At 57.4% G+C, this 17,924-nt stretch overlaps 1 protein-coding gene across 2 annotated transcripts in view; it reads right to left on the bottom strand.

Annotated features, from left to right (window-relative positions):
- Unc5a (unc-5 netrin receptor A) overlaps positions 1 to 16,969 on the bottom strand; it is a 61,902-nt gene extending 44,933 nt beyond the window's left edge. The window contains exon 1 of one of the 2 annotated variants that reach the window (XM_046468061.2): positions 16,743 to 16,969. In XM_046468061.2, the coding sequence (XP_046324017.1) occupies positions 16,743 to 16,812 (70 nt within the window). In that variant the 5' untranslated portion in view covers positions 16,813 to 16,969. The remainder of the gene's footprint in view (positions 1 to 16,742) is intronic. The other variant, XM_046468062.2, reaches the window with a different exon arrangement.
- Positions 16,970 to 17,924: the final 955 nt, after the last annotated feature.

The following is a 17,924-nucleotide window of genomic DNA, read 5'->3' as shown; positions in this document are numbered from 1 at the left end:
GGGCAGCCCCTGGCTGGGGGGGTGCAGGAGGGGGGAGGGGGAGGGGGCCAGGGGCAGAGGGGAGCAGGGGCCTGAGGGGGTGGACAGGCCCAGACCTTCTCTGACAGCCATCCCTGACCCACTGCCAGCTGCAGGGCCACTGCTCCCCCGGGCCTTGCCCTGCCCTTTGATGCCCATCCTGGACCACGAGACCTACGCCAGGCAGGGCTGGGTGGCCTCACAGACAGCCACCCACAGACCCAGGTCCCAGAAAAGGACAGGCACCAGGAGATGAGAAGAAACTATTTCTGCAAGAATGTAGTATTTCAAAGATAAGCATCAGGCCAGGTGAGGTGCGCCCGTCTGTAACCCCAGCTCCTCAAGAGGCAGAGGCAGGAGGACTGAAAGTTCCAGATCAGCCTGGGCGACTCGATGACAGCCTGTCCCAAAATAAAAAATTAAAAGGGGGAGGATCCTTTCTGGCTGGTAAGTGAGATGATGAAGTGGTCCTGCCATTATGTGAGACAGGCCTCCCTCCAAACCTTGTGACCACATTGGTGTGTCACACATCTCCATATGGAAAAAAGTTTAAAAAAAAGGGCTGTGGCTGTAGCTCAGTGGCGAGGGCTTGCCTAGAATATGTGAAGCCCCGGGTTCAATCTCCAATGTCAAAAAAGGGAAAAATAAGCATCAGGCTGTGAGAACCCTCACACACGGCTGGTGGGAATATAAAATGATGCAGTTGCTCAGGAAAACAGGTTGGCAGTTCCTCAACATGTTCAATGTAGAGTTACTGTATGACCCACCAATTCCTCTCCAGGTTAACAGTCAAGAAAATGAAAACAGGAATTTAACAAATACTTATATGCCAATACTGAAAGTGGAATTATTCACAATAGCCAAAAGATGAAAACAACTCAAATGTCCATGAGTGGATAAAAGATGAAAATAACTCAAATGTCCACGAGTGGATGAATGGATAAACAAAATGTGGTACATCCATACAATGGAATATTATTCAGCCATGAAAAAAATAATGAAGCGCTGATTCATGGGGCAACTTGGATGAATCTTCAACACATTATGCTAAGTGAAAGAAGCCAGACACAGAAGGCCACAAATGGTATGACTCTATTTTCATGGACATAACAAGCAAGTGTGTAGAGATGGAGAGCAGGGTGGAGTTTGCCAGAGGCTAGGAAGAGGGAGGAATGGGAAACATCTGTCCAATGAGGGTCTCCTTTGGGGCTGATGAAAATGTTTTGGAATCACATAGGGGCGATGGCTGCACTCTGTGGAGGAGCTAAATGACACTCAATGTGCATTTTGCAATGGTTTATTACCTCAATTAAAAACACATATTACTATAAAATACATGTGCATCAAAGTCCTGCTTCATTGGGTCTCTTTAGGGCCATCTTACAAGTCAGCATGTGACACTGGAGACAGTGGGGGTCAGTAGACACCCACTGGGTAGTGCTTACTGGGTAGAAGAAGACCACGGTGAGCAGGCTGAGAAGCAACCTGCTTCTCAGGTCTCCAGGAGTGGAAGTGGCCTGCCTGGGGCCTCAGGATCCATGACACTCCCGGCCTGGTCTTCCCATCTCATAAATGAGGCACAGGACTGTGTCTGGCCCTGGGCTCATGCTGCGGACACAGAGCAGGTCCAGGGTCAGGCCTCCTGACATTCTCCAGCCAGTTAGGTGCATCAGATGTGCCCGCAGGGGGATTTCAGCCACACGCCTCTCCACTGTGCCTTTCTAGAAGAACCAATGACCACAGACAGATGCAAGTCATTAGGTTTTCTCTTCACCTTACTCCCCAGTTCCCTGGGCTGCATCCACAGCTGGCTCCTTCTTGTCATTCTGGTCTCAGATCAAATATCACCTCCTCAGAGAAGCCTTCCCTGACCATCCTGTCTCACTTGCTACCCATGTGTCCTCACGTCCAGCAACCTGTGCTCACACAGCCCTCTTTGCCTTCCAGCTACTGAGCAGCACCCCACATGATCTTAACCTACCTGCTTGGTTAAAATAGTCTCTTTCCACCAGAAAGTGGGTTCTGTTAGGGAGGGGACAGTGTCCAGCTTGCTCAGTGAACTACTGCGGTGCTTAATATGGTGTCTGGCACACAGTAGGTGCTCAATAAGTGCTTGTTTAACTGCTGACGTGTACTGTCTTCACCCAGCCTTGGCCCCTAGTCTGTCCTCTCTGCATCTCTCAAAAGCTCCCTGGGTCCTGGGCCTTTTGCCCATTCTGACTTCCACGGAGCTGGGGCTATCACCTGGCTCTGCAGTGGCAGCCAGCCATGTGACACCAGGCAAGTCACTTCTCCTCTGAGTGTACCTACAGACAGCTTGTGTGCAAGGACTTTGTAGACTCCCAGCATTAGGATTCCTTCCCTCGCTCCCTTTTCTCAAGTTTCTCCCCTGAAGCCCTCAATGGATCCCCTTCCTTTCTGGCCCTAATATTCTTTCATTCTCTCCAAGTTCCAAATGGCCTCTGTGTCCGTGCACATGTCTCCCAGCTCACTAATGTCGCCTGCTCACCCTGCTCTGCTTCTGAGCACAGGCTCCCCAGAGGCCCCCTCTCGCCTCCCCAGTGTGGCCTTCGGGCCTCAGACGCAGGACCTTTCTCTGCAGCCTTCCCTGTGGCTGCCTCCCCATCCCCATCATAACTTTAAATTCTTCCCCAGCTTCCCGTTTGCTCGATGGCATCCTTCTGGCTCCCTCTGAATGGCCCCTGGAATCCTCTTCTTCCGTCTTGACGGCAGCCATTCCCCAATGTCCCCCTTGGCATGGCGCTCTAGCTCACAGTGCCCATGACCTGCTCCTTGCAATGGGTCTCGCATCTGCACGTCCCACCCTGACTGCATCTCAGCATCGTAGTCTTGGATTCCTGATTATCTTTTGGCTATTTCCACCTGCCATCTTCCAGCGTCTCCCACTGAACAGGAGAAACCAAAGGCCCAACACTGGCTCTCAGAGCTGCATGGGAGGGGAGGTGGGGAAAGGAAGCAGCGTTTGGCCTCCAGCCGGACACACACCAAGCCCTGCACACAGGGGAAGATGCAGGCTCAGTGTGCACCAGGGGGTGGGGTGAGCAGGGCAGGGCGTGCAGGGCAGTGGGGGGTGAGTGGGAGGTACAGCATGGGACCAGGGGCTGCACAGGCAGTGGGGATGCATAGGACAAAGGGACATGCAGGACAGAGGGCACAGGGGCCGGGGAGTACATGGCCCATAGGTATGTGTGAGTGGGAGGGGTGCTCAGGGCTGGGGGAGCATGGCACTGAAGGTTCATGGTACGGGGGTTGCACGGGCAGTGGGGTGCAGAGCGGTGGGGTGTATGGGCAGTGGGGGTTCATGCCTGCCAAGGTGGCGGCCAGGTTCCAGCCCACCCAATTTCCTGGCTCACTGGGCCCAGTCCAGATCTTTTGATGTTTCAAGAGAAGCCTGAAATTTGGATTTTTATGTGAATTCCCTAGTTTTTTTTTAAAGATTTTTTTAAAAATATGGACACAATATCTTTACTTTATTCATTTTTATGTAGTGCTGAGGATTGAACCCAGGGCCTCACAGGTGTGAGGCGAGCGCTCTGCCTATGAGCCCCAGCCCCAGCCCCTGAATTCTCCATTTTTAAGAATATCTGCTGCTTGGGGCAGATGCCCTGTGTGCTCCGACGACCTCTGGGAGGTCCCTCTGCCCACACCGTCACCTCGTCCTCCTGAGATCCTGGCCCAGCTCTCCTCCAGGTGCGGGGCACTGAGACCTGACTCTACAGGAATACAGGACATTCTTAGATGGCGGCCAGAAGGATGCCCAGGCAGCTCCTGGATTGAGAAAGGCCCCGTCTCTGGGAATTCTGGGACATCAGGACAGTCTCCTCCTGCTCGTCCCTGATCTCCTATGAATTGGCCTCACTCAGCTGCTCCGTTGGATTCTTCCACATAAGAGAGAACCAGCCTTGGCCCATGGTCCCAGCCTGCATCTTTATCCTTCCAATTCGAGAGGCACAGGGGACAGTTCTCCCCTCCAGGCAGGAAATGCCAGGGGAGGGATCCTGACTGGCTCAGTTGCCACCACACAAGACCAACTGCTGGGTCCAGGATCTCTTCTCTGATTTGCTCAGCCTGGTCAGGCGCCTTATCCCAGGGGAGTGTGGGTCCTTCCTGGTGACAGTCCCACATCATGGTGCGAAGTCACCCAAGAGTGGAGGCGCTGTGCTCTGGGACAGGATGTTAAGTGGTCACACAGTGGGGAGCAAAAAGACTACGAACCCCACAAGATGGGGCCGCCCCCTCCCGAAAGAGTAATTCTCAAAGAGGAGGAAACTCCTCAGGGCAACGAGGGTGGGGCTAGGAGTGACGTCCAAGTCGTTCCAAAGCCCTCTCCTTTCCATTTCACTACGGGGTCCCACGGAGGCAGCCTGGCACCCATCCACGGTCTCCCTGAGGGGTCCCGACCAGCAGTTCCAGGGCCAGGGCTGCCCGTGCCACGGACCCTTAGGAAGGCCTTTCTTAGCCTTGTCTCTTCCCACCTGGTTCTGAGCCTCCACTCAGGGCTGCGCGGAGCAGAGCCAATCTCTTCCCCCTGGGCTGTAAGAGCTTCTCTCTTAGGACTTGGCTTTAAGTCGGGACTCTCTGCCACTGTGCCTGCTGGCCCAACAGCCCTCTATCCCACGCCCTTGCTCCTCTTGGCTAGACCCGATTTCTGCTGCTTACCACCAGGTGCCCTGTCCACCTGCTAGACACAGCCTGGTGGCGTGGGCTTCGAAGGACTGAGCCCCTTTGCTCTGGCTTTTTCTCCCCCCACCCAATCCCCATCTATTTTCCGTTCCTGACATCACTTCCCCGGGCTCTGAATCATGTTTGCCTCTGCCCTCTCCTCACCCCCAACACGCACCATCCAGATGCAGCGCTCTCTCTCTGAGATGTCCCCCTCAGCTCTCTCTCTGGCTCCATCGTGCTGCCTGCCTGCTGTGAAGGGAGGCCTCATCATTTCTTGCCTGGGTGACCGCAGCAGCCTCCCGGCGGGTCTCCTTGCCTCCAGCCTCTCCCTGCTCCCATCCATCCTCCATGTGCTGCCAGATTAATCTTCCTTAAACACCGCTCGCTGCCTGTCACTCCCCAGTTCAAAGATGCAGCCAGCCCTGTCACTTGCTGGCCCCCCACAGGCACCGTCTGCTCCAGCAGGCTGTCACCAGGGATTGCCCATCCCTCTGCCTCCTCCTTTCTATCCGGCCAAACCCCGCTACAAGCCAAGGCCCTCGCCTGAGTGCCCCCGTGGGGGTAGAGGTCAGGGGTGGCCAGGCACCAGTCCTGAGCCACAGGCTTAAACTCTGACCCATCTGAACTCCCCAAGGAGGTTGTGTCCCTGCCACCTCTGCTCTGCACGTCCTGGGGGCCCACTCTGACTTTCAGACTGTCACACCAGGAGTCGTACCTGGCCAAGTCACTCTGGGTGAGTTGTCCTTCACCACGTCACCCCTTCTTCTCAAGCCCCCTCACGAAGGCTCATCCCAGAATGAAAGCACCCAGAATGAGCACCGTCCCAAGACACTAGCCTGGGTCCCGCCCTTGACCCTCTACAGGTTTTGTCAACCCAGGATCCTGCTCTCCACCCACGATTCAGGTCCAGTTCTGGAGAGAGACCCAAGGCGAGTGTGCCCCCCCACTGTCCCACAGCACAGGCTGCTCACACCTACACAGTTCACACCTGTGAGCTCACAGTGGCTGGCATGGGCTACAGTTGCCACACTGAATGAATGACCCTTAATCCTCAAAGCCCTGTAAAAGCCCGGTGCGGTGACACACAAATATAATCTCAGCAGCTTGGGAGGCTGAGGCAGGAGGATCGTGAGTTCAAAGCTAGCCTCAGCAACAGGAAGGCGCTAAGCAACTCAGTGAGAACCTGTCTCTAAATAAAATACAAAATAGGGCTGTGGATGTTGATCGGTGGCCAAATGCCCCTGAGTTCAATCCCTGGTGTCAAAAACAAACAAACAAACAAACAAACAAACAAAAACACCCTACGAAGGAGGAACTTTTCATTATCCACATTTTCCCAGTGAGGAAACTGAGGCATTGAGGACTTAAATAATCTACTTAAGGTCACCCAGGTGAGGATTCCAAACCAAGCCATCAGCTCCAGAGTGCTGCTCTTAAGTGCACATCTGACTTCCCAGCCCTCAAGCCACCAGAGATCCTGAGCTGGAAGGCAGCCACTTTTCAAGTCTGGGGAGTCAGTGGGCCCTGTGGGGAAAGTCTCTCCCAGCCTGTGATCAGTTCGAAGGGCTGGGGGTGACCTTGGTCAAATACAATGCTGCACCAAAGCCAGCGCATCCAGGCTCAGGACAGTCAGTTGTGAAAATTGCTAGAATTCTGCAAGCCAGTTGACCCTGCACTGCTAGCTGAAATAGGCCACAGCAGAGGCATTTACACCACGAAGATGGGCATCCCCAGCCCTCCCAGAGAGCCAGCCATGAAGCACTGACCAAGGCACCACTGCTGGGGACGGAAGGCGGGCCACAGTCAGAGGGTGTCCTAGCCTTGGTGGTGGGCTTCAGAAAATCCATACCACAGACAGCCCCCTCCTGCATGGAGCCAGGATTCTGAAAGGGAAGGGGTTTTGAGAAGACCAGGTTGGGGTGAAAAATGGCCCTGTGGCTGTGTGATCCTAAAGGATCAGGAGGAAGCAGATCTCTAGACTAGTGCGAGGTCAATGGCAAGACATCCAAGCAGACACAGATTCTGACCAGACACAGCCAGCATGGGAAGATGGCTGAAAACCAAGGACAAAGCCACCGTGGAGGGGCCTGGACAGCTGAGTACAGGCCCAGACACAGCCCGTGGTGGGAGGGGTGCTTGGAGCAGGACCAGGAAAGACAGGCCTCCATTTTCTGCCTGAAGACCCTGAACCAGAGGGTCAAGAGCAAAGCTAGTAACAAAGCACAGAAGACCAAGGAGAGACGGGGAGAGGCTGAATGTTGTGGACGACTTCAAGGCTCCTGGCACTGACAAGTCCTGCCGACCTCTGAGAAGGTGGGAGCGGGGTGGTCCAGGGCGGGAGATGCGTACGTGAGTCTTGGTCTAGGTGACAATAAAGGAAGAGCAGTTGGCTCAGTCAATGTGTCACTTAGGGTTCTTTGAGGCTAAGCAACAGAAAGTGGTTCTCATGAACTTAAACCCCAAAAGGCGGGAGGAGGATATTAATAAGAGATTGGGGTGTTGGGAGAAGGAACAAGAGGATTACTAAGCAGGCTTAAGACTGGCACGGTGGTGCACACCTATAAAACCCAGCCACTCAGGAGGCTGAGGCGAGAGGATTGCAAGTTTGAGGCCAGCCTGGGCAACTTAGTGAGACCCTGTCTCAAAATTTAAAAAAGGGCTAGCATGTACAACCAGCAAATGTCCACTGAACAGCCAGTGACCGGGATGAAAATTCCAGGCACAGTTTTAGTAGAGCTTCTCAATCAGGTGCCTGTGTCCCAAGGAAGGAGAGACATCGAGAGACAAGCCGGGACCCCCACAGACCACACCCACCAGAAGAGCTTCTCTTTATTACAGGGTTTCTCTCCTGGAAGATGAAGGACAGACTGGAAACCAAGCATATCCGGATTTCAGCAAGGCACCCGATGAAATCTCTTAGGCTCAGTGAATGGAGATGTATGAACCAGATGACAGCACAGTTACAGGAAGGGAAACCTGTGGAACAGCCAGCACTGTTTTCTAACAATGCTGATTAAATAGTTAATGTCGGTCTAGACTCCAGCTGTATCTCTGAGCAGGCTGTATCCGTGGTGTTAGTCAGCTGGGTTATTAAACAATTGGGCAAAATGTATTAATGACTTACTGGTTAAACTGGAGGATGGTTATGCCCATCCCTTCTTGGTGGATAAGAAGCTTCTAGAAATGGTAAGCCATCTGCATAACCATAACCCCTGGCTGAAGAGTTATGAGCATTTATGAGGTGATTGTTTAACACAGAGCACAGCCCTTGAGTTGAACCAGTGAGGGAATACTGGGGCATCTGTTGGATGTTTGAGGAAAGAGATGCTCTCTTTCCTCCTGACTTGGGCCTATAAGGATGTAGTAGCCCTGGGAGCTCCTGGGAGCCACTTTGGGACTATTAGGGGAGAGTTTATTGGAGAGTGATACCAATGCAAGAGCACACATGCTTCCCTGGGTCCAACCATATCTGAAACCAGAGCTACCCCTGATTTTTCAGTTACATGAACCATAAAATTCCTCCCCCCGCCCTTAAGCCAATGAGGGTTGGGTGTTCCAATATTTGTAACAGATATGTTAGTATCCTTTGTTATACTGGTCTGGGGCAGCGTCAGTGTTACAAGCTCCTGGGACTAAGGAGGGTGAAATTATTGTGCTGACATCCTGAGGAACAGGTAATGAGGATGCAGGGGATTGGAAGGGGGATTGGAACTGAGGAACAGCTGAGAGGACTGGAGTGACTGGCCTGGAGAGGGGCACACGAGGCCAGGCAGGAGCCCTGTCTTAAATAACTGGAAAGGTGAAGAAGCCATCTTGTGGCCCCAGAAGGAAGAGCCAAGAACCAACTGGGTGAGCTAACTTGAAAAGATTCTACCTCATTGTGAGAAAGTGGTTTTGAACAATTCCCTTTGGTTTTTAAAAGGCTACAGGGGAGTGCAACCAACCTGTAGGGTGGAGAGTGTTTACAATCACAGCCTGTGGCCTGGACATCCCTTTGCAGGTTTAGGAAGCAAGCTCACCACACACCAGGCGGGGTCTGCATGCAGGCTGTAGATGGGAGGGGCCGGGGAGGTGAGGGACTTAGCCCAAGAATCAAGGTCGCCTAGCTTCCTCCCATAAAGTCCTTGGGGCATCAGACAAAGCCCTGAGAGTAAACAGGCACATGGGCAGGGTTTTGCCTCCCACAGGGTAGGGGTAGGGGAGCTAGCAGAGCAGTAATGAGGTCCCAGCTCCGCCACTTCCTATAGCCATACCTCAGTGTCCTCATCTAATTAATGGGGCGAGCCTACCTCGTGGGTTCTCCTGAAAGGAAATGATGCAGGCAGAGGCCAGCACTCGCCAGGATTAGGATTACTACCATCACCAAGTTAATAAAGAAAAAACCATGTGCAGTCTACTCATCCATAGCTCCTCCTCTTCCCACTCCAGGGTCCTCTCCACTTGGTAGAATGCGTAGGGTGTTAAACATTTAGGTTGAAACACCAACATGGTTAGGATGGCCTGGTCCTGGTACAAGTAGGGTGCCCTACCTCATCTGTAAAATGGGAATGAGGACAGCGGTACATCTGAAACCCCTGGCCTGCAGGAGGTGCTCAGGCGGTGCGACACCCCCCAGACTTCTGCAGCAAGATCAGCCCGGGTCTTAGGAAGCCCCGCGCACTGGACTGCTCCGCTCACCGGCCTGGCAGGTGGTCGGGGAAAGGGCAGGAGGCTGGGCGCTGCAGTTGGGCGAGAGGACTGAAGAGGGCGGAGGGCGGAGGCCGCCGAGCGGCGGTGCCGGGAGGTTGGACGCCGGCTCCCGGGCGGCAGCCGAGCGCTCAGCCAGGAACTTGTTAACAGGCCCCGAACAAAGAGCCGATAATCCGGCGGGCGGCCGCGGGCGGGCTGGCGGGCGGAGGGATCCCGCCCCTTCCCGGGCTCGGCCGCCCGAGTTTACCGCGCATTAATTACCCTGCGCCGGGGCGGGGCCGGGGCCCATCCCGCGGCCGAGCAGCGCCTCCGCCGCGCCCCGACGCCCCCGGCGGGCGCGCGCCCCTCCCCAAGCCCCGGCCGCCGGGCGCCGCGGCTAATTGCTAGTCCCCTCGGCTCGGGCTCCCATTGGCTCAGGCACCTGCCGCCCCACGGCCGCTCACGTGCCTCGCAGCTTGGCTGGCCGGAGGGACCCCGCCCGCCAAGCTACCTTGAGGACGAGGAGGGGGCGCGGAGGCTGCGGATCGGGTCACGCAGGGGGCGATAAGAGGACCCGCCCGGGTCTGGCACAGTTGGTATTGTGCGTGGTTGGAAAGAATATGCGGACTCGAGAAAAACCTGCAGCCCCTCGGCTCCACTGGTCCCCGCCCCAATTAGGAGGGGGTGGAGTCTAATTCGGGATGGACCCCCTGCAGGATCCTGGCTGGACCTGCAGGGTGGGGCGCGGGGAGTTCCACCTGCCTCTCGGCTGGGGAAAGTGGGATACAGAATCAGAATTTCCCTCCCCAAGGCCCCTGCGTCTGTCCTTCAGGTCTGTCGATCTAGAAAGACTCCCTCACCCCTCATCCACTCCCCAAATCTCAGCCACATGTTTGCCTGGAGCTCAAGGTGACCCTGAGTCTTCCAGACGGACACAGCAGTGACACCAGGCACGGGGAGGGGCCCTGATATGGAGGACCCACCAGTTAGGATGATGACTGGCCTCTGGTTCTCCCACAGTGGCCCAACTCAGAGTCCCCATCCTACCTAAATGGGCCCTAAAACTTCTCCGGTGGGGAGGAGCTGCCAATGGGGCCTCCCCAGACCTGTGCGAGTCTCCCCTAGCCCCCAGTCTTGCACTGGTCTGAGCTGGACCAGTCCACAACCACATTAAGAGAGAGGGAGGGGAATTCTGTGTGCCCTGCCCTAGGCACGAAAAGGGACAGAGAAAAGAAGCCATGCCTGTCCCACATCGCAAAATGGGAGTCTCATCTGAACTCTCTTCTACTTGGTCCCCAGCAGCACTCTTTGCCACAAAGACATCCAGATTCCCCCTGCCCGTGCCAGACAGGATGGAAGAGCGCCCCCTGCCACCTCCACCACCATCAATCGCTACCATTTCGTGCCTACCAAGTGCTGCATGGCTATGTATCAGCCCCCTCAACCCACACCAGCACCCTGTGAGGAGGATCGTTTTGAGTCCATTTTACAGACAATGAAACTGAAGAAGTGCAGGAGGAGCTGGATCTGGGGCCAGGACTAGTGGAAGTGTCGGAGGTGGCAAGGGCACAGAATTTAAAGAGGCTCCCACTCTTGGAGGCTGGCCCTGCACTCGCATGGTGTAAGTTCACACCCTAAGCACCTCCCTGGACCTCCTGGTCCAAACCCGGACCCCAGTGCTTGCCAACCCGCTCACTCCACCATCTCCTCCATCCGTCCTGGGGGCCAAAGGTGCCTGTAGCCCCTGGCATCAGTGCCTGGGAAGAGAGAGGGTGAGCCTTCGATGCTGACGCCTGGACCTTCTGGGGTTCCCTAAGAAGTCTGCTGGGGGTGTTCATCAGCTGAAGCAGGACTGGGCTGCCTGGCTGGGGGCTGAGACTCAACTCCCAGCTCTGCCTCTCAGCCACCTTTGGCTGTGCCCCAGCAGCCACCTGCCTCCCAGGCAATGCAGGCAGCCACTGCTAGGGCTGTTGGTGCCTTTGGCAGGTGCTGGGCAGGTGTGAGCAGTTCCTGGGGAACCTGCTACTGAGTGCTGAGTCTACCTGAGGTTCCCAAGATACATTTTCTGAGTAGCAGCTTCTCCCTAGCAGAGTCCCTTTAGTATACAAAAAGGCAAATGGCTCAGAGACATCAAGTAATTTGTATAAAATCACACAGCAAACAGTAGAGCCAAGACTAGGACTTATTTCCACACAGGACCCCTGTTCCCCTCTGCTGCTGTGTGACAGAGCTGACCATCAGCACAATCTCAGGATAGGCTGAAGCCCAATCATAATTTTCAGAACCTCCAAACAACTGCCCTTGGGACACCTGAAGCACTGGCCCATGTCCCTCCAGGGAGTGGTAGATGTGCATCACCCCACCTGGGGCTCCTGCCTGGGGCTGGGGTAGGGAGCAGTGAAGCAGCTTTTGTCTCCTATCTCTGGGCCCCAGCCCTGATGCAGTTGAAGTCCCCAGTTCTGTCCCAGCTCATGCTCCTCAAATGACAATGGAGGAAGGAGACAGGCTGTGAGCACCTGCTGGATGTCAGGTCCACTCTGGGTGCTCTCTCGTGCTGCCCATCCATGTGCTACTATGCCCGACATGATCTCTTCTACAGACGGGGGACAGGCAAGGATGCTTGGCTTGAGTGGAAGCCAGCCCTGTCTCCTCCAAAGCTCTTCCCTTTCCCTCCCCCAGGAGGGAAGAGGAAGCCGAGGCTCTCCCTGGAGGGCAGGAGAACCCCCCCACGGAAGCTGGCGAGAGGGATGAAGGTGGGCTGTGAGAGCTGATCACAGGCAGATGAGACCAGGGACCCAGGGTTCTCCCCGTCAGGAGAAAGGAGCCCCACACAGGTGATGCAGAGCAGCAAGAAAACACCCCCTTCTTTGGGGACAAATCTATGCTAGGATGGAGATGGGGTGGGCAGGGAGGTGCCTTCTTAACAGTTCCAGGGATGCAGTTTGTGTGGGTCACTCACAAATGCCCTAATGTGAGCTGGGTTCCATCCATGTGTGTGGTGCCAGGGGACAGTGCCCTTCCTGTGATGGACCTGGCTTTATCTATCCCCACCCTGGATAGGAGGTCACTTCCAACCTCCTTGGAGCAGGGCAGTCTGTGTTCAGGACCAAGGATGGGAACTGCTGCCAAGGAGGGCAAAGTAAACCTCTCTTCCCTGGCCCCAGCGTCCCTCCCTGCTTGGCCAGGGGACCAAACTCCAACCAAAAGAATGAAAAAACATCAAGCACTTGGCTGGCTATGGTTCAGGGCATGCTGGGGTGGAGAACAGGTCACAGGGTCACAGGGTCACTTGCTCACCTGACCTTGCACATGGGGTAGGCTGGACTTTGGGGTCCCTAGGTGCCTCCAGGCTGATCCTCTGACCTACTGCCCGCTCCCCGCTTGCTTGTGTTGGGAAGGACTTTGAGCCAGAAACCAAATCCCCAACCAAGAGGTCTGGCTCTTAGGAGTGGCCCCCTCAGGTAGACTCAGCACTCAACAGGGTCACAGCGCCACCCACAGTGCACAAGTAGGACTGGCCATACTTGTGGGAAGCCCTGGAGGAAGAGGTAGCTGGAGTCAGAGGCTGCGGGTAGCTGCCCCAGGACTGAGGAAGCAGGACTTCTGTCCTTTAGCCTATTCACAGCTCTCATTCAGTGTGCTGGGGACCCGGAGGAGTCTGGGAGAGGCTGGGATGCAGAAGGGGGTGAGGGGCTAAGCTAAGGAGAAGAGTATGGGGACGGGCAAGAGCAAGAGGGCCTGGCCTAGGTCTGGCAGAGCCGAGGAGGTTGGGTGTCAGGTGGGGAGCATGTTGGCAGGGTCAGGGGGCACCAGGTTCTGTAGGCAAAGGAGCTACACTCTGAAAACCAGAAGTGGTCAAAGCTCAGGACGACACAACCTCTGTCCACACAGAGCAGCCGGTGACGTGAGGCACGGGGGGCAGAGATCTCCCTCAGGGTCCCCCAGGCTCAGGTCTGGACTTCACCTGCAGGCACTGGGGAGCCATAGAAAGCTTTTTAGAGGTTTCTGGCCCAGTGCCAGGGGGCTTAGTCTGGGAAGAGGTAAAAGGGGAGGGGATGAGTAGGACTGGCTACCACAGTGGCCCAGGTGAGGGAATTCAGGGGCAGTGCGGGGGGAAGCAAAGTTAGCCAGGGACACAGAGCAATGTCACAAGTAGGACTGAGCTGGAGGACTTGGTGACAAATTAGATGTGAAGCGTGAAGGAGAAGGGAGAGCCAAGGGAGACACTAAGGTTTCCAGCCCCAGGCTGGGGGACAGGGGGAGGGGGGTGGCAGGGGCCCTGGGAAGGGGGGAGGGGAGAGGGTTGACTTGCAGTGAGTAGGCAAGGCCTGTGTGTTCAGGGACTCCAGGTGGCAGCTGAGTCCAGTGCTGGGGTCTTTACCCAAGGAAGGGGTCTCCTGCCTCAACTCAGGACAGGCCCAACCCGATGGCTTAGACCTATAGATCTGGGGCTCAGAGCAGCACCAGGCAGGAAGGAGGGATATGAGGCGTGAGGGGCCCCTGGATCCTGGTGGGGGCCAAAGGGGGTCACTCCTAAGAGCCAGGCCTCTTGGCTGGGAATTTGGTTTCTGGCTCAAAGTCCTTCCCAACACAGGTAAGCGGGGAGCGGGCAGTAGGTCAGAGGATCAGCCCTTTCCTGGAGGCACCTAGGGACCCCAAAGCCCAGCCTATCCCATGTGCAAGGTCAGGTGAGCAAGAACAGGGCATCTCTTAACCCCTTGATTATTACAACTCTCAACCCAGCCTGCAGGTGGAGGGTGTACAGAGAGGTCCAGGCCTTCCCCGGGGATGGGGACAGAGGCAGCAGGAAGGGGAACAAAGGCAGATTGTTGGGGTCAGGATGATAATGCCAAAGCTTGGTTCCCCTCCCCCCATCTTCCAGGAGAGCCAGCTCCCCATGCCACCCCTTCCAGGAGTGTTGGGGTATCTGGGAGAGGACCCCAACACAGGGGAGGCATGTGTGCCTGGCTAGGTAGAAAGGGACAATCTGGTGAGACAGGTGGGTGCCCAGGCACAGACAGGGGCCTACCCAGGTGTTTTTGTGCTGAAGGGACAGGCTTTTATCTGAGGTAGTGGGGCGTGATGTTGGGTGACAGAGGGTGGGCGTGTGGCCTGGGAAGCAAGCAGGAGGCTGCAGTGATTCGGCAGTGCTGGCCCCCGGCGCCCCCTGCCGCCTGCCCGGCTGGCCATCCCTCCCTCAGCCAGTCACAGACGGTTTTTCACTGGCTGCTGTTGCTGAGGAGCTGTTGGGCGGGAGCGGGAAGAGCCGGGGTCACCGAAGGGCCAGCCTGCCTGGGCGTCCATATGTGCCCAGAGCCCATGGGGGACAGCAGGGAAAGGGCCCCAAATGAGAAATAGGGCCTGCCCCTACCCCTGTACCCTTCAGCGTCTTCTCTCATAGGCCTGAGAGTTGATGCGGGAGGCAGGCTCTGCTCCTGGGCAGCCCTGTGTCACCAATGCCTACCTGCCAGCCTTAGGTAACCTCAAACTGGGCCCCAACAGGTGCCCCAGCACCCAGGGATGCAGGTCCCCCCCCCACCCCGGCCATGGCCTCCAGAGGAATCCAATTCCCCATTCCTGGCTTCAGCGACCTGACTTACCAGCACCTGTCACCCGTGTTTGCACTCACCTGTGTGACAGCACAGCCGCTGCACATGTGCACAGGCCACATAAATGCATCTGGCTGCACACATACCAGTGCCGCACACGCCACACCAACCCCCGATGTACCCGGCACACAAGTCAACCCACAGCCCTCACATGGGCTCATGTGGTGACATGCAGCTATGGCCACACAGCTCTTATACACACATCCAACTCAGTAAACATTTCCTGGGTACCTACCCCATGTCCGGCAGCCCCTCCCATGTGTGGGGAAGCGTTAACACATCAGCTCACCATGGTCAACAGTGCAACCCATGCCCCCTGAGTGTTCATCTGGGGATCTGCACAAACCTCTAACATGCACATGTGTGCAACATGAACACACCAGCAGCAGCACAGCCTATTAGCCTGGTCAGGATGGGCAAGGGGGACTGTGGAGAAGAAGGGCTTGTTAAAGTGAGAATGGGGAAGTGGGTGAGGGGGAAGGGAGATAGAACCAGTGGGATGGGGTAGAGGAGGAATTAGAGGGCAGGATGGGGAGGGTGGTCAGGCAGTGGTGAGTGCAGGATGCGCTGCGCATAGAAACCCTTTAAGGAACAGCCATCAGCCTCAATCATCAGGCTGGTCCCTGAGCTCTCACTCATTGATCTCTGATCAATCTGGGTTGGCAGTTCAGGAACCCCAAAGAGCCTTTTAACACTCTGGTGATGAACTGTGGCCTGGGTAAATTGGGGAACACACCCCCACGTTCTGGGGGCCATCAAGAATCTGGAATTACCAGGCAAGTCCCAAGCCCCTTGATCACACAAATGACAACCCTCCCTCCCACAACCTCAGCTCCACTAAGTGTATGGCGGGGAGGCAGAGATCAGGAGGCCCTCACAGCTCAGCCTAGGTGGAGGCTCCCAGAGACCAGACAAAGGATGCCAGGGGAACTTCCTCCCCACAAGCCCCTTCACCCAAGGGAAAGGAGGTGGACTAAGGGTTGAGTTACTAAACACGTTAAGGGGCCAACAGGACGTGCAGGGAGAAGGAAAGGCTGTGGAGTTTCAGGAGGAAGGGAAAGCCCGCCTACCAACCGCACACAACTCTGGTCAACGGACCAGGGAGGCCCCCAGCCAAAGCCCGACCACGGGGCCTGGGCTCTTTGAATGCACGGGCTGCAAGAGCTGGGGGCTGTTGTATGCGCCTCCACGCCTGAGCGTGTGCGTGTGCGAGCGTGTATGGCGGGGACAGAGGAGGACACTGTGTTCTGGACGTGGGCAGAGAGGCCAGGTGCCAAGCTGGGAAATTGTGAGTGGCTGTTTTGGGGCAGATGCTACCGGGAAGAGGTATCTTAGCCACCTCCTCGCACCCCGCGCCCCATTATCTGGGCACTGGCATGTAGTCAAAACCCTCTAATCTTTGAACCTTCAAAGTCAGACTCCCTGGGATTCATTCAAGACCCTGATCCTGCTCTGGGGCCGAGCAAGCAGCAAACTTCCCCCACCCGGAGGCGTGGGGCGTCTATACTCGCCAGCCCCGTGCGCTGCCAGCTGCTCTTGGACTTGGCAGAACCCAGGCTTCCGGGAGAGCGCGCGGCGAAGCTACGCAGCAGCGAGAGGCTGCCCCCGCGTCCCGCCTCGCAAAGTTTGGCCTCTGGGGGCTCCGAGCCAGGTCCGGCAGTGCGGGTCAGAGACCCCCCCACCCCCCGACACACACAGCTGCGAGCGTTCACGCGCACGGTCCCCCACAAGCCTCCCCAGAGCGCGCGCGGCGTGACTCACCCGAGCCGCGGAGCCAGGCGGCGAGGACTATGCCCAGGAGCGCTGGCCACAGGCCGGGCCGGATGGCCATGGCCGCAGGCGGGCGAGCTGGGCGCGGGGCCCCGCGGGCGGGAGCGAGGCTTTCAGCGCCTCAGCCCGGAGCCCCACCTCGGGGCGCCCCCGGGGCCCATGCCAGTGGACTGCGCTGCCTCCGGGCGGCCGGCTGTGGGGCGCACTCGGCGCGTGGCTCCCCTGGGTACCGGGAGCGCAGCAATGCAGCCGGGGCGGGGAGCGCAGCGCCAGCCGCGCCGCGCACCCAGCCAGCCGCCGCGCGGAGCCCGCAGCCGGGGAGCGGGCCGGCGGGCGCCACAAAACCCGGACTGGAGTACAGGAGCGGGGCGGTGGCGGGGCGGGGCGGGGGAAGAAAGGAGGGGCCGGGCCGCCGGGCGCTGCGCGCACCGGCCGCCCCAGCACCGGGGATCCCTCCGGGCGATGCCTGAAGCTCCCCCAGGGAGGGGTAGGGGTGGTGGGCGGGGAGGCCTCCCACCGCCCCTCGTGGTCTCCAGGGATTGGGAAAGGAGTCTGAAACCCGGAGTGGATTAGTTCTCTGGATCCGGGCTCTCTCGGGCCCGCCAGTCTGCGCACAGGTGGCCCGGGAGGGGCCCAGGGCTGCGGCGACCCCGGCGCGGCGCCAGCCTGCGGAGAGCGGTCCAGGGCTGGGGTGCCCCCGGCAGGTTCTGCTGCAGTCCTCTCCCCCCAGCCCTGGCCTCCCAGAAGCGCTCCGAGGCCGCCAGCGCGCCGCGGTAAGCTGCCAGCCGGCGGCTTGGAAAGGGTACTGCGGGAGAGCTCTCGGGCCCCCGGCCCTCGCGCATGGGTTCCCAGGGCCCCAGTGACTGGCAGGTCAGATTCGGGGCCACCCGCAGTCACAGCCACACAGCCTAGTGGACTCCAGGGCACGCGTAACAGAGTGACCCAAGGTTTCTCTAACCCTACGGTGAAGTCCTCAGAAGGAAACAACCTTAGGGCGCAGCGCAACCGACAGGGCGCTCAGTGTTTGCGCCCTGAGAGCGCACGGCTTCCAGAGACGAGGGCGTGAAGGAACAAGCTGGGCTATGGAGCTAGAAAGTCCCGGGGTAGGGTCTAGACACCTCCCGCTTCAGGCCCTGTGACCTTGGGCAAGTCACGTCGTCGTCTCTCGGAGCC

Source organism: Marmota monax, unplaced genomic scaffold, assembly GCF_021218885.2.
Source record: "Marmota monax isolate L192 unplaced genomic scaffold, Marmota_monax_Labrador192_F-V1.1 WCK01_AAM20220418_F8-fsc00196, whole genome shotgun sequence".
NCBI classification, from domain to species: domain Eukaryota; kingdom Metazoa; phylum Chordata; class Mammalia; order Rodentia; family Sciuridae; genus Marmota; species Marmota monax.
Note: the sequence above shows the minus strand (reverse complement) of the source record. Positions and strands in the feature narration are given on the sequence as shown.